The 15146-nt window shown below is 43.2% G+C and overlaps 1 protein-coding gene across 1 annotated transcript; it reads left to right on the top strand.

The window, feature by feature from the left end:
• The first annotated feature begins 458 nt into the window (after window positions 1-458).
• QDPR (quinoid dihydropteridine reductase) lies at window positions 459-13537 on the top strand. The gene is made up of 7 exons (XM_083163116.1): window positions 459-673; window positions 902-994; window positions 1768-1864; window positions 6015-6155; window positions 9414-9522; window positions 12017-12100; window positions 13043-13537. The coding sequence occupies exons 1-7, from the start codon at window positions 578-580 to the stop codon at window positions 13146-13148; spliced, it is 726 nt and encodes a 241-aa protein (XP_083019242.1). The 5' UTR covers window positions 459-577; the 3' UTR covers window positions 13149-13537.
• The last annotated feature ends 1609 nt before the right edge of the window (window positions 13538-15146 follow it).

Raw genomic sequence — 15146 nt, forward strand, 5'->3', positions numbered from 1 at the left:
TACTGTAAGCTCTCACAAGCAGGGCCCTCTACTCATGTGTTTTTATTAAAATACGTCTCTGCCACCCTGATAATTGCATTTGTCCTGTACCCTGCCGCAACTGTCTTTATTTAAATCGTACTTGTGTCCTCATTTGCCTTATACTGTAATTTATTTCCTTTTTTTTGCTCATCTATGTATTGTCTGGCCCTGCAGAATCCCTGTGGCACCATACAAATAAACAATAATAATAAAAATACTACTATAGATATAGACATCTATCTATATAATATATAAACTGATAGATCTATACAGTTATGATATTAGCCCTTGCAGTGATGCATGATGTGCCATAGTGAAAGCGGAACACGTGATCACCGATGAACTTGGCAGCAGCCGGTAGTGGCCAATCATTACCTGCGACGTCACACTAAGGTAATTAGTGTTGCTGACTGTGCCAGGCAGCCGGTGACGTCGGTGGGGGCGGGGGCGAGCAAAGCTGTGAGTCCGGAGGACACGAGTTGCCTGTGAGCAGTCAGTGACTGTCGGCCAGGACTCTCCTATCTCTCTCTCCCTCCCCATACACAGACTCTGTAGGATGGCTGCTGTCGCGGAGGTACGGAGAGTGCTGGTGTATGGAGGCAGAGGGGCTCTGGGCTCCAAGTGTGTGGACTACTTCACATCTAAAGACTGGGTAAGTGGCATTGGAACTACTCTGCTGTGTGATGTGCTGCAGAGGCAGGTGGCACATGGAAGCAGATGTATGCAGGAAGCAGGCTGGTGTCAGATTTACTGTAGCTGCATTTTATGTAGCTCCGTGGCATTATATGGTTTGTTTAGTTGTCTTAAGGGTTAATGACTTGAAAAATTTTATTTTCAGGTTATTAGTGTTTATTTTAATGTTATTTGTATATTCCCTTAGTGGGTTGCATCAATAGATGTGACAGAAAATGCGTCTGCCAGTGCTAATGTGTTGGTGAAGCTGTCCGACTCCTTCACTCAGCAATCAGAAGAGGTGAGTCCCTGCCCAGTACCCTCTGCCCACCCACAGGGCAGCAGAGCGATGATTTCCTACTTATGTGTTATTATATCTGTCATGTTTGGGATGAAGTGTGCCATATAATAAGTATGTAACACCTACTGTGCCCCCTCTGTCCTGCATTATTATAATATGTCAGCAACATGGATTATTAGATACATTTGCATTCTTTCATTTCTAAATGCTCCTTTTTTAAAACAATAGACGTCATTAAGCTTGCCAGTCTAGATCCGGTGTTAATGAAATAGACCATATACATAAACAAAACACATTGGCCCATACACACTAGAAGATTATCTTTCCAATCTGGCTGGTTGGGTTGAAAATCTGGACATTTTTTGGGAACAAATTACAATCAACCGTTTGCTCCCAAACACTGGAAAATGGACATAAGCCGTCATCTGCATAAAGTGGTTTAACCAATTTGTCCGTAGGGGTGTGGTATGACTCACCGACAGTCGGGATCCAGACAGTCATTATCCCGACGTCGGGATCCCGACTGCCTGGCCTCAGACACCGTGGCCAGCGCAACAAAGCCCCTCGCGGGCTCGCTGCGCTCGCCACGACACCCCTGGAGGGAGAATAAATTAGCGTGCTGAGCGTAGCGAGGCACTGGGCCCGCTGCGTGGTGAGCGATCCACGTCCCCCCCTTGTCGGGATTTCGGCTGTCGGGATTTTGAACGCCGGGATCCTGACCGCCGGGATTTCATACTGAATCCAAATGTAATCTTTCGCTTTCCATTAATCAGGTAACCGCAGCGGTGGATCAGCTACTGAGTGGTCAGAAGGTGGATGCAATCCTCTGTGTAGCTGGAGGCTGGGCTGGAGGCTCCGCAAAAGCAAAATGTAAGTTGAAGTCGATCCTGGTGGTAGTCATTCGGTAAGGTATTTTTGAACGTAAACCACTTAGAAAGATCCAGTGATAATCTACTTTTACAGTTTTGATAGCATTTGTGTAGGAATCTTGTAAATAAAATGCCTGGGTATGAGATAGGAGAAATACATATATATATATTTCTCCTATCTCAATTTTTTAACCAATTGTGCTTGTTAAAAATGCACTTTATGCTAAACATGGTGTTTAAAACATCCATTCACAGCTGAGCGAGGGGGGGGGGAGGGGTCCGGGTGCAGGTGGCGTAACATCCACACACAAAAATTGTGTAATTTGCAGCTTTGCTTGTGGATCAGAATGAGGTCCAGTGTGTACTGGGCTTAAAACAGAGCAAAGGTGACAATTAGCAGCACAATTCTTAGTACACAATGCAGCTGATTGTAGGGAAGCAGAGGGGCAGTTTGCATTTTACCAGGGGCAGGTTGTCAGTGGTAGAAATGAATGAACACAAGTGAGCAGAGATGCCGGTATAGATGGTAGGTGAGTAAGAGAACTGTAATTGAAATGCAAGAAGAGGGCTGTGAGAACAGGAGGGTAGAGGGCCCTGCAGCATGGCCGTCATTAGCAATGCCCTGCTTGTACAGATGACCGAGGACATCATTAACGACAAGCAGGGGTGCACTTCACTGATGATATTCTGTGTACACTGTAGACGACATGCACTAAAATAATGTTACCAAAATCCTTATTGTGCATTTAATTAATGATAAGCATCTAGTGTGTGTATGCTTAATAAGATCATTTCTGTTTTTATTAGGATGGGGACATAAGGAACAGAAATCTAGTGGCCATTATGTATGGCTATATTACTGCCTTGACCTGACAGTTACTGACATTAAATACCTGTCCAATCTTGTATTGTGGATAGCAAAGCACCTAGGTCCTAGCCTGTTCTGCGTCACATCCAAGGGTAATGTCTTCTCAGCGGAGAAATTGCATGAAAAGCAGAATTCACAGTGAGTCAGCTGTTTTAGCCACATGAATCTGGAAGAAATTCACAGTACTAGTTTTTAATAGTCTTCATATGCAAACGGGTTGTATTGTTTTTAATTACATTTCCAGAAAACGTCTAGTCCTAGGTTTACTTGGTTTAGAGAAGGTAAAAAGATTTGTTATCGAAAATGTGACTTTTTTTTACAGTGTAAATAATGTATCAATAAATACATCACTACTACAATAACACTCAGCTTGTGTGATAATAGTATTTTTTTCATGTAATCAGATTTCCGTGCTTCAAATACATACTGTATATCTGTATTTGTACTGGTTAATAATTTGTAATCTTCACAAGATAACAGTTCGCTGTGTGTAACTAGGTCTGTTTTATTGATCGGTCTTGCGGAAGACACATATTTGTTCTTAAATGTTGAAAAATCAATGTTTGGCTTAGTTTAAAAATATTTTAAATGAATTTTCCGCAACTTATATACCGATTTCACATAAAAAAATAATAAAATCACTGGGATAAGCATTTAGACCCGGTAACTTGAGGATCTACATGGACACTCCTTCAGTGTGATAGTCGACCCGGGTCGAAGGTCCTGTGACTTTAACCCTGTGATTTTGTTTTATTTTTATTTTGTGACCTGGGTTGACCCTTTACACAGAGGTAAAACCTATGTTGGGGTGCATATTGCTGATAGTTAATAATAAATTATGAGATAAAAGTGCTTGTCCAGGCAATTTGCTTTTGTGTGACTGGTGGGGCTACAGGCTGGGACTAGCAGTTTACCTACAGTTTGTTGCAAATGCCACAATATTTGTCTGAAAGTGGTTTTAGTTGGTTTTTTTTTTTTTAATAAACACAACAGCTAATTATTTTGAGGTTTTTTTTAAGCTTTGTTTATATTTTTACAAACACCCATATTCTCTCCCATGGGTTTTTTAAAAGAGCCTCTAGCAGAACCTCTGCTAGCTTGCTCCATCTTTTAACATTGGAGAATTCAAGGGCAGTGTGGTGCTCTCTCCTAGATAATGGGGATGTTTTACCTAGTAGGTCTCATTGCAGTTTACCATCGCATGTTCTGGAAGGTACTTGTTTCCTAGCACGGCGCCCACGATATTAAGTTGTATGACATTGCATCGCATCGCATGCCATATGCCCGCATGCGATGCGATTTTTAAATTGTATAAGCCCCTATATGATTTTTAATTGCATAAGCACCCTAATGGGTGCATACAATGTTAAATGCACCCCCACGCCACCCCCACTATCAACGCCAACCCGAAGCGTGGCGAGCTCAGCGAGGGGCGGCGGTACGCTCCTCCAACCTTTTCATACCCCCACTATCCACGTCAGCGTGGCGTTGATTTTATATAGTGTGGCGAGTGGATGCTTATTACTTTACATGTATTCTGCGTCCCCTCGCGGGGCTCTCTACGCTTGCCATGCTTCGGGCTCGGTGGCTCGCTACGCTCGCCACACTATATGATGTCAACTCCACGCCGACGTGGATAGTGGGGGTATGAAAAGGTTGGAGGACGCGTACCGCCGCACCTCGCGGGCTCCCTGCGCTCACCACGCTTCGGGTTGGTGTTGATAGTGGGGGTGCTTTTAACATTGTAAGCACCCATTACGGTGCTTATACAATCAATTATCTTATAGGGGGCACATTTAACATTGAAAACACCCATTAGGGTGCTTATACAATTTTAAATCGTATACCATTGTATATGGCATACAATGCAATAGTATACAATTTAAAATTGTATAACATCGGCTGCCATCGCGTAACATCGCATCGCATACCATCGTATGCCTTATGGTATGCGATGGGCGCCGAGCTAGGAAAGAAGTACCTTCTGGACTGTCTACCACCTGGTCAGCAGTCTGTCCGTATCACAGGGCATCCATGGGTCTCTGCTTCACATCTTACCCCTCCCCATGTGTATGCACAGCCAATATGCAAAATAGAAAATATGTTGTACAAGTCAATAACTATGCGAGATGGTGGAAGAACATACAAGAGGACAGAATATAATACTAGGCAGAAAGATTCTGTTGCAAAAAAATGTAAAGCATTTATTCATACAATTATGCTGATTGTCTCCTTTTAATTATGGATGTTGCCTACATTTGGCCTGATTGTGATTTGGGAATTAAGCAAGAACAAGTAACCGTTCCATACTTCCCTACTTTGTAAGTCTCCTCTATGAGACAATACAGGCCACTGTGCAAGGTCTGCGGTAAGGGGGCGAAGTCAGATGTCATGATTAAAGTCATTTAGCTCCGCCCCTTTCTGCAACCAGTATGCCCAGGCTGCATGCAATTGTTTTTTTAAATATATCTCCCCCCCCCCCCCCCCCCCCCCTTTCATGGCATCATAGTTTGTCCAAGTGCACAGATATTTGCTCTTTCTTACTTTATTCCTACTGCAAATCAGAATCCGGCCCTTGGATCAGCTTACAGACTTTTTATAGTCTCTTGTCTAATAAGCTTCTATTTTGTTACTAATGTTTTGCTGTGTCACAGAAGGTTGTCATCCACTAGGTTTAGAAAACAGTTGCCCTCAAGTTCTATTTTGCTAATTATTTTAAAGTACTCCTAACATTCACTAAAGGTGTTGGGTTTCCGTGAGCGTGTCAGACAGTGCCTTTTAATTGGCTGAGCTTTCTGGGACTTGTAAATGTAAGGGAGTTGGTCAATCTGTCATAGACGTGCATGGGTTCATAAGTACGTTTTATTTATACAGCGCACTTTCTCCAACAGGCACTTTACAGACATCAAAATAATGCACATCAAACATAAGATTTGGGTAGTACAGCAATAGATATGTTGGTGCAGGCATTTTGGATAACAACTTCCATGAGTTCTGTATTCCACCCTAACAAGGTACCAGGTGAGGCAGCCATGTTACTGTGTAGGATTACCCTGGGTGGAATAGATTACCCCTACCCCACAAAATGAAGTACAGTAATTGCTGTGTAGAGTCCCAAAAAGACAGTCATGTCCATGTATACCAGTTTGACAACCATGTTGGGTGCACTACGAGGGTTACACTGTGGGAGCTGAGCCATAGAAGGACCCAATGCAGATATGGGAAAGCTAATGTAGTAGTCATAGTAGTAAGCTTGTGTCATATTTATATTTTTGATTTGCAGCATTTTACAAGAACTGTGATCTGATGTGGAAACAGAGTGTTTGGACTTCAGCCATTTCCAGTCACCTCGCTACAAAACATCTTAAAGAAGGAGGTCTACTTACATTGACTGGGGCACATGCTGCGCTATCTGCTACCCCAGGTAAGTCACATTTTAAATCTGGTAGATTTCATCACATACAGATGTGTCCTCATACGTTTTGCCTCCATACGCCATGCACCACAAGATGAGATTAATATCCATTTTCTGGAATAATGACAAATAGCAAACATCTTAACATCATTTTGTCTGCCATTTTTTTTTTTTTTGTTAAAGTTGCACTATTAAGAGTATGATCTAACGGTACTTGTTTCCTATCTGGGCACCCGCTAAGTTAATTGCTTACCATGCTATTCTCCGTATAAAATCGGATCGCATCTCATCGGATACCACAAATGCACATACACGATATTGAACGATGCGATGCGATCCGATTCCCCATAGGAAACAATGTTAAATGGATCAATTTACCCAAATCAGCATAGGGAAGAATGGTAAATGGGCCAGAAACCCCAAAAAAACCCACAGAGCACTGGAATGTCTCCCCAAAAGTAGTTGACGCCACCCCGCCATCAACGTGAACCCGAAGCGTGGCGAGCGGCGGCGGTACGCGTCCTCCGACCTTTTCATGCCCTACTATCCACTAGGGCGTGGAGTGAGAATAGAATAGTGTGGCGAGCGCAGCGAGCCACCGAGCCCGAAGCGTGGCGAGCGCACGCGGATACCTTCACAGGTAAACGCGTCCCTTCGCGGGCTTCCCAGGTGTCCTGTCGCCATGGACACGAAGCCCGCGAGGGGACGCGTATAACTGTGAAGGTATCCGCGTCCCCTCGCGGGGCTCACTGCGCTCGCCACGCTTCGGGCTCGGTGGCTCGCTGCGCTCGCCACACTATTCTATTCTCACTCCACGCCCTAGTGGATAGTAGGGCATGAAAAGGTCGGAGGACGCGTACCGCCGCCCCTCGCGGGCTCGCTGCGCTCGCCACGCTTCGGGTTCACGTTGATGGCGGGGTGGCGTCAACTACTTTTGGGGGGACATTTCAATGTTCAGGGGTGTTTTTGGCCCATTTACTATTGTTCCTATGATAATTTGGCTAAATTGAGCCATTTCACATTGAAATCGGATCGCATCGCATCGTATGCGATCGTACATCATCGAGTACCGAATCCGATGCGACGCGATCCGATTTCATTACGGTGCCGTACGTTGAAAACCTGGGCGCCCAGATAGGAAACAAGTACCGATCTAACTGCTGTACTCTGGAGATAGTGCCCAGTGGTGTGACTTTTAGCCCTTTCTTATGGTACATGGAAGTGAAGGAGTAATAGCCACTGTTTTAATTGTCTCTGCAATGATTTGTAACCTTGCGTATTCTCTTGATGGCACCATTATTCCTTTTTTTTGTTTAAAGCATCTGATGTTGCTGGTCTCTTGCACACATCCTCCTCTAATTCATCAAGCAGAAAGCTGCTCCGGTTTTATGTAGGTCGCCTCCTCCTGTGTAAAGATCAGATAATGTGGCAGACCTTTGCCCCCTATTAACTTTTCCCTTTTGCTCTTGTGACTTGCACAATACTTTTCATGTTCTGATCTCAATTTGGACAAGGTTGTCTGGGAGTAGCTCAGAAGTCCCACTGTGAGTTCAAAAAACAAACAGCCCTCCCCCCTACTTTAAAACTTTAAACTAAATGAATGCAGACATACAAATTACAATATTATAATACTATGTTTATGCTGCTCTTACATTTAATACTGATTGAGCCTAAATGTTAATTTAATGTAAATGAAAATGTCCTATTATTTCATTTATGGTGACCACACAAGTCAGTGTTCCTTAGGAATTCTTGTGATGTTTACGGCTGACGTGTGTGTTTCATTTTAGTACAGACAACTGGCATAAAAAAAACAAAAACAAAAAAGCCCCCAAGTATTGCGCAACATCCTCCCTAGAATTAGTCGGTTTAATTAAAAACAATTGTGAAAAGAAGAGTTGCAGACAGAAATGAGCCAACACCAGATGGGCAAATGCCATCTTTCTCTGCACCCCCCCCCCCCCCCCCCATTGATGGCACTCTGGGCTAATAAAATACCCTTTAAAAACATTTTTTTTCAAGTTCAGCTGAAAAAAGTGCAATAAAGTGCTGAAACATGGATTTAATTACACTTTTTTAAGGGAGTATTATACTAGTCCAGTGTGCAGCAAATTGTTGGGGGCAACATAAATAAACAACACTGGTTTCAGAGTAGAAGATAGGGTGTCTGGTGCAGGTATAGCTGCCAGCCAGGGAGCACAGGTAGGGTTAGTAGGAGAACAAGTAGAGGAGCTTACAGTGTCTCCTTCTAGCATCCTGTACCGGCCCAGCTTCACTCTGCTTCTCCTTCCAATTCCAGCTTCCTCAAGGAGTGCCCGGCGGCAGAGCGTAACCTGTGCGCTGCGCCAGACGTGTGTTCGGTGCAATGAGTAGCTGCAGGATGCCCGCGCCTCTACCCTCCACCCCTTATGCCCGCTCTGTGCTGTGGCGGGTGTGAGGTTGGGCAGCCGGGCGGTGGTGAGTTGGGAACGTGGTACCGCGAGGCAAATTTGCATTGCAAATGACATTTGTGATTCAATTCCAAATGAACATTCTAACAATGCCCTTATCTTTGTTCAGACCCCACTGAGCAGGTGGAAAGATTGAGAAAATGTTTATTTTAAGGTAAAAATGTCAGGACTTGCTTCAGAACTCTTTGACACTCCTTCCCCCTAATATCTAAATAAATGGCCTCTGAGCACCCCTACATCAACGTTTTCAATAGTTTATGCCACCCAAATGTTATATATTTAAAGTATATATTTCAACAAAAAATTATATATTTTTTTGTGTGTGGCCTCAAATGATCTCCAATCATATTTTACTTAAATATTGCACAAATCAGCCATTTAACACCTTTTAAAAGGCACAGTATTTTCGTTATGCCAGCTGCTCTCTTTTATATCTTATTGAATCCATTACAAATAAATTAAGAAACATTGGAGTTAATGTGGAGAAGTTGTCCAAAGCAACCAATCGGCTTCTACCTTTCATTTATTCAGTAGGATGTACTTGATAACTGCTACCTTAGACCTGATTGGATACTATGAGCAACTATTCCGATGGTCCACTGCTCCATTCTGTTTACTGCTTGATATATCACTCCCAATAATGTTTTGCATTCTTTATTAAAAAGGGCAATCACGATTGATTAATACTTGTGTAATTTCCAGACACATTGTAGTGATCTCTGTTCATTTCTGGGTTAAATGTATATTAACATTTTTTTTAAGGAACAGTTTTCTTTAGCTACAAGCAAATGTTAAGGTAAAATGTTGCCTTTGATAGGAATGATTGCCTATGGAATGGCCAAAGCGGCAGTGCATCAGCTGTGTCAGAGTGTTGGCGGAGAAAAGGGCGGATTGCCGGCGAATTCTGCTGCAGTAGCTATCTTACCGTAAGTCACTTAGTTTGCTGCCTTCCTATATATCCGTTATGACTGGATCACTGTATATGTTTACTTAGAACAAATCTATTGATCATACAGTAGTACATGGAGATATATATCTATGATTTATTTAATTAAATATAGACAGATAGTTAAATAGATATAGACTAATAAAAATATTATTTATATAGCACACTTTCTCCAACAGGACTCTAGTCGCATGACATAAAAAAAAAGAAAAAGCAGAGTATTTATGTAGTACAGCAGTAGGCAAGTCACACAGAAATCCTTGTGTGCACAGTAAGCATAATGCAGGCATTCTGGATAATAACTTCCATGGGTTGTGTATTCCTAACAAGGTACCAGGTGAGGGAGTCGTCTTGTGCGCACAGTGTTGGATTACCCTGGGTGGAATAGGTTACCCCTAGAAGAAATGACCCAAAACAGTCAGGTCCATGTAGTTCTCATACCATCTACAAGTGTACCAGATAAGGCAGCCATGTTGTGCACACTACGAAGGTTACACTGTGGGAGGTGAGAAATACAAGGGCCCATGGAGGGAGGAGAACTGGGCCTCCCCAGGAGTACACCTGAGACAACAGCGGCAGGGGATCCAGCGGCAGGCAGAGGGAGACCCACCCCACGAGGGTAGCCCAGCAGAGACCACAGCAACATAGGTATGAGAGCCAGGGAGCAAAGTGGAGACAGCACAGACAGCGGGAGCAGAGCCGGGGCAGCCAGCAGGAGACACAGGGCCAGCACAAATGGGAGGGGGGAGTGGCAGAGCAAACTGGAGGGAGAGGCTTCCCACAAGTGACAGGTGTCGCCAATGCCTAGAGGAGGGGAGAGGACTAGTGGACCCACAGCACACAGACTATAACAGAGCAGACTCTTATAAGTGCAGCAGGGTGGCCACTCCCCCGTGCAAGCCCCCTTCCGGCAGATGGCGAACAGCGGCGATTGGCAATAGAATAGTCAGGTGCAGCTCTAATGAGAGCTGCTCCATCTGTATTACACAGGACTAAAGCAGAAGCTCTATTAGAGCAAGTACAGGCTGAACTATAAAGGAGAAGAATACAGGAACAGGCTCTTGCAGACCAACAGCAAGCTCGGCGTATCTCTGGGTAACACAGGCTAGACAGGATTAGATCAGGATCGGGGTTTGTCAGGAAAGACTGAGTATGATCTGCTGCATCAGCCAAAAACAAGCAGTATAACCAGCACAGAGCTTAGGGCAAACTGGATATTGCTCCCTATATTACCCAATCAGAACAGCTAGAATGGACAAGCCCCCTTAATGAGGAAAGTCACTGCATGGGAGCAGCCTGACACACAAGGCAGAGTGCCAATTGCCTAACTATGGGCCTTATTTTGGTTCATTCTTTCTGACAAAATCCTTCTTAGATGGGCAAAACCATGTGCACTGCAGGTGGGGCAGATGTAACATGTGCAGAGAGAATTAGATTTGGGTGGGGTTTTACTTCAAAGTGAGATCTATATTGCAGTGTAAAAATAAAGCAGTCAGTATTTTCCCTGCACAGAAACAAAATTACTCACCCAAATCTAATTCTCTCTGCACATGTTACATCTACCCCCCTGCAGTGCACATGGTTTTGTCCATCTAAGAAGGATTTTGTCAGAAAGAAAGAACCAAAATAAGGCCCTATGTGACAGGTGAAACTACACACAGAACAACTAAAGAGTCATGCTGCATTTACACAGACCAACCAGAGGTGGCTTGTAACACTGCCCCAGTGGAGCTTACAATCTATATTGTCAGATATAGACAGTGATACGTTATATAGGAACATGGAATTCTTGACTCAACAAATACTATGAGCTATTTCTGCCTCTACCACCAGGCTTCTTCAAAAGTGACATACTGTACATGGTGGTATCCTGTCTCATACTTGCACCCCTGCATGAGATTCAGAGGTTGCTGAGGGTGGCCTGCCTATATAATCTATTACACCTGTGGCTTTTACTGCCCCTGTGCCGGGTTTGGTATTGTTTTATTTATATTTGGTAAATCTCTGGTCGCCGATGAAAAGGAGACATTGAGCGATATATTGCTCAGCGATATATCACTCTGAGATATATCGCCCCGTGTGTGGGCCCCATTAGACACGTATACCTTGAAATGTGTCTCTTGTGATTTATTTTTGTGCAGACTGAAGTCTTTCAAATGCTAACTTGATTATGCTGTGATTTTATTTAGACTAAGGAGGAGTTTATCAAATCTTTGAGACTGAATGTGGAGGTTGCCCATAGCAACCTGTCGGCTTTCGTCATTTTACATGCTGTACTAAAAAGTGACAGGGTGCCCATGCACTATGCAAATTCTCCCCTCCCCTTAATTACATACTTGCTAGAAATAAAAGTATGTAATATCATAAGACACTTGATAACTCTCATGCTATCTGTAAATCACTACTTTTTTGACTACAGCATTATCTTGAGTCTAGTAAGGGTTAACATTCCAAGTGATCTCTTCCTTTGGCAGGGTTACCTTGGATACGCCAGCCAACAGAGCCTCCATGCCTGATGCAGACTTCACTTCCTGGACCTCATTAGACTTTATTGCTGAGTGAGTACACAATGCCTGCTTATCAGATCAGCCTCACAGACAGACCAGGGGCCAGATGTATCAAACTTGAAACATTCATAAAAAGGAGAGTGATAAACAGCCAGCCAATCAGCTGTTATCTGCCATGTCACTGGCTGCGTTTAAAAAAATCACAGGTAGGGAGCTGACTGGCTGGTTCTGTATCACTCTCTACTTAATCACTTTTTGAAGCTTGTTACATCTTGCCCCTTTTAGTCCTTTCATTATACCATTTAGCCTTTGCTGTTTTCAGATACTCTCTGATGTATGTAAGTGTAGTATATTTTGTTAATGCTGCAATATCACAGTTAGAAGACTGAATGTTGGTAGTATGTAAGGTAGTAAGAGAGGGTTGGGATCATTTGGTCTACAGCATGATGGTCGACAGTCATTAGGTCGACACCATTAGGTCGACATGGGTGTAGGTCGAAATGGGAAAAGGTAGACATGTTTCTAGGTCGAAAGGTCTTTAGTTCGACAATGTCTAGGTCGACAGTCAAAAGGTCGACATGGGGTTTTTCACTGTTTTTCGACCTGGCTGTGAACACAGTTGACATGGACACAGTTTAAAGTGCACCGCATCCCCTTTCATCGCTCGCTGCGCTCCTTGGTGAAAATTCTAGCATGGGTGAAAACCGTGTAAATTTGCGAAATTGCTGAAAAATGTACGTGGTTTTGGTGAATTTGTGGCCTTTTTGTCCCCCAAGCTGGTTCACCAAAAAAAGTTAAATGGCCTAGGTGAAAATGTACTAAAAAAACAGACGAAACCGACCATGATTAAATACTGATAGATGAATCTTAGCGGGTTTTTTTTTTTTTTGGGGGGGGGGGGGGGGTGAAAAACGCAGCCAAGATTAAATACCCCCCTTAGTCTGCACCATGTGTTTATTTTTACTTGAAATAATATTTTTTTTTCTTTTGTAGGACATTTTTTAACTGGACCACTAAGGATAACAGGCCGAAGTCTGGCAGCCTAATACAGGTGATCACCAATAAAGGGAAAACGGAGCTTGTACCGGTTCCCCCGTAAGATGGGATCCTCCGTGGTGACGGGAGAGTCTAAAGCTATTTGCTGCCATGTTAGCGTGTATTTTTCTCCCACTATTCCTTTGCAATAGTAGAGTTTCTATTGACTTGTTTCTGCATACTAGTATTTAAGACCTGGGATATGTATATCAGATTTTATGTACATGTAGTCAATTCAGGTTACACTACACTTTTATATAAAAGTAAGTATTATATGGTTTATTTTACAATGTGACATTGTTAAGAGAACACCTGGCATTTTTTGCTTAAAATGTGTTTCAAATAAACCTGTTCTGTCGGCCTTAAAGAAGCTTTTGATGTAAACCTTATGAATGGTAGTACGGTATTTCTATTGAGTATATGTATGCCAAATATACTATGCTAAAAGTCAAATACTGTACATTTTGTTTGTCTTTCTTTGGCGTTAATATTGTAGTAAACTGTGAGCATTTGGAACAACTACAGGAATATTTACCTTTTCAAACTCCATTGCAGCCATATATGATTAGGTTAACGCCTACACACGTAGCGATGAGTGTTCTGAGTGGTGCTAGATCGCACAGAACTGCACATCGATGTGCCGCTGAGCGATCTGTCTGGGCCAGTGTCCTCCGTTAACACTGGTCCTGACCCCGGTGATTAACTAGATTTCTCCACAGTGCTAGATATTAATCACCAGGGCTATAGCGATGTGCGGGGCCGGACATCGCTATCACGTATCACTATGCCCCTGCACACGGAGCGATGTAGGGGCATTTTCTAAGAGATCTAGTGAGATCGGTTAGAAAATACCCCTTAATCACTATGAGTAGGCCCCTTTAGTCATCTGGTTACAGATAAGAAAAACAACTTTCACTAGAAGACCTACAGAAATGTATACTTTTTTTTTTTTTCATTAATGCAGAGGTATGCACATTTCCAACAACCAGGCTATTGAATTTGAAAAACAATGGTTGCTGGAATTTTTTGTGTAAAAACCCACATGTACAGTAACTAAAAAAATAAACATCAAAAGTTTCTAGAACACTATAACAGCCTGTTCATCCCATAAATGATTTGTTCAAGTAAAAAATAAAATATTTAACACTATTATTTTTAAGTAATGCTAAATGAATAAAACCTGTTAACCTTTCGGTTAACTATCCATCTTTACATTGATAACAAGAGAAATTAAGTCTTTGGCGCTAGGGACCAGGTGCTGTATCTTGTTCCCCTGCAGCCACCACAAAAGAGGATTGCCACCCTCTAAAAAGAACAGAGTATACAAAGAAATTTGCGGGGCGCTCAAGGGTGAACAAGAAATAGAAATTTATTAAAAACAGAACACAATAATAATAATAATAATAAAAATGACAAAAAACATAAAATGCATTTAAAAACACAAGTGGTGCACCATTAAACCTGACTCTGGGAAAAGATCGCGACCATGGGTCGGGGATTTGTTCTCATGGATCAATAAATTGAGTCCCAATGTAATTCCTGGTTAGGACTACAAACGTCCAGATTGGTTGTTAAGGTTCTCAAATCAGAACTGTAGGGCACATTAAGTTCTGTAACATAAAGCGCTGTTCTGTGGGTGCCCGTGCAAGTGGAGGGCAAGGACTTCTGTCGGGTGACTGGGTGACAGTGTCCGTCCTGCCTCCACTGTGTGCTGGTTGCACGGCACTATACACAGTAGGTACGGTCAATATTTGATGAATGTGCGCCGCAGCGCTAGCTCACCCCTGGATGCTGCTCGGCTGTCTCGACTGTATTCACACGATCAGCGTTGGGGAATGTCCCGACAGCAGCCGCCTCCTTCGTTGCAGATTATCAGGTTGATTAACTTACACGGTGCTCTGTCACTGCGTCCGTGAAGACGGTGTGTGTCTGCGGCTGGTAGATGAGGCAAAGTCGGCTCTGAAGGTATACGTGAGTCGGCAGCAGGGGTGTCTTTCTTTGATGTCCTTTTGGGGAACGCGTTTCGCCGCACACAGGGCGGCTTTCTCAACCAGAATATGGA

The sequence above is a fragment of the Crinia signifera genome, chromosome 1 (assembly GCF_055691185.1).
Source record: "Crinia signifera chromosome 1, ASM5569118v1, whole genome shotgun sequence".
Lineage (NCBI taxonomy): Eukaryota > Metazoa > Chordata > Amphibia > Anura > Myobatrachidae > Crinia > Crinia signifera.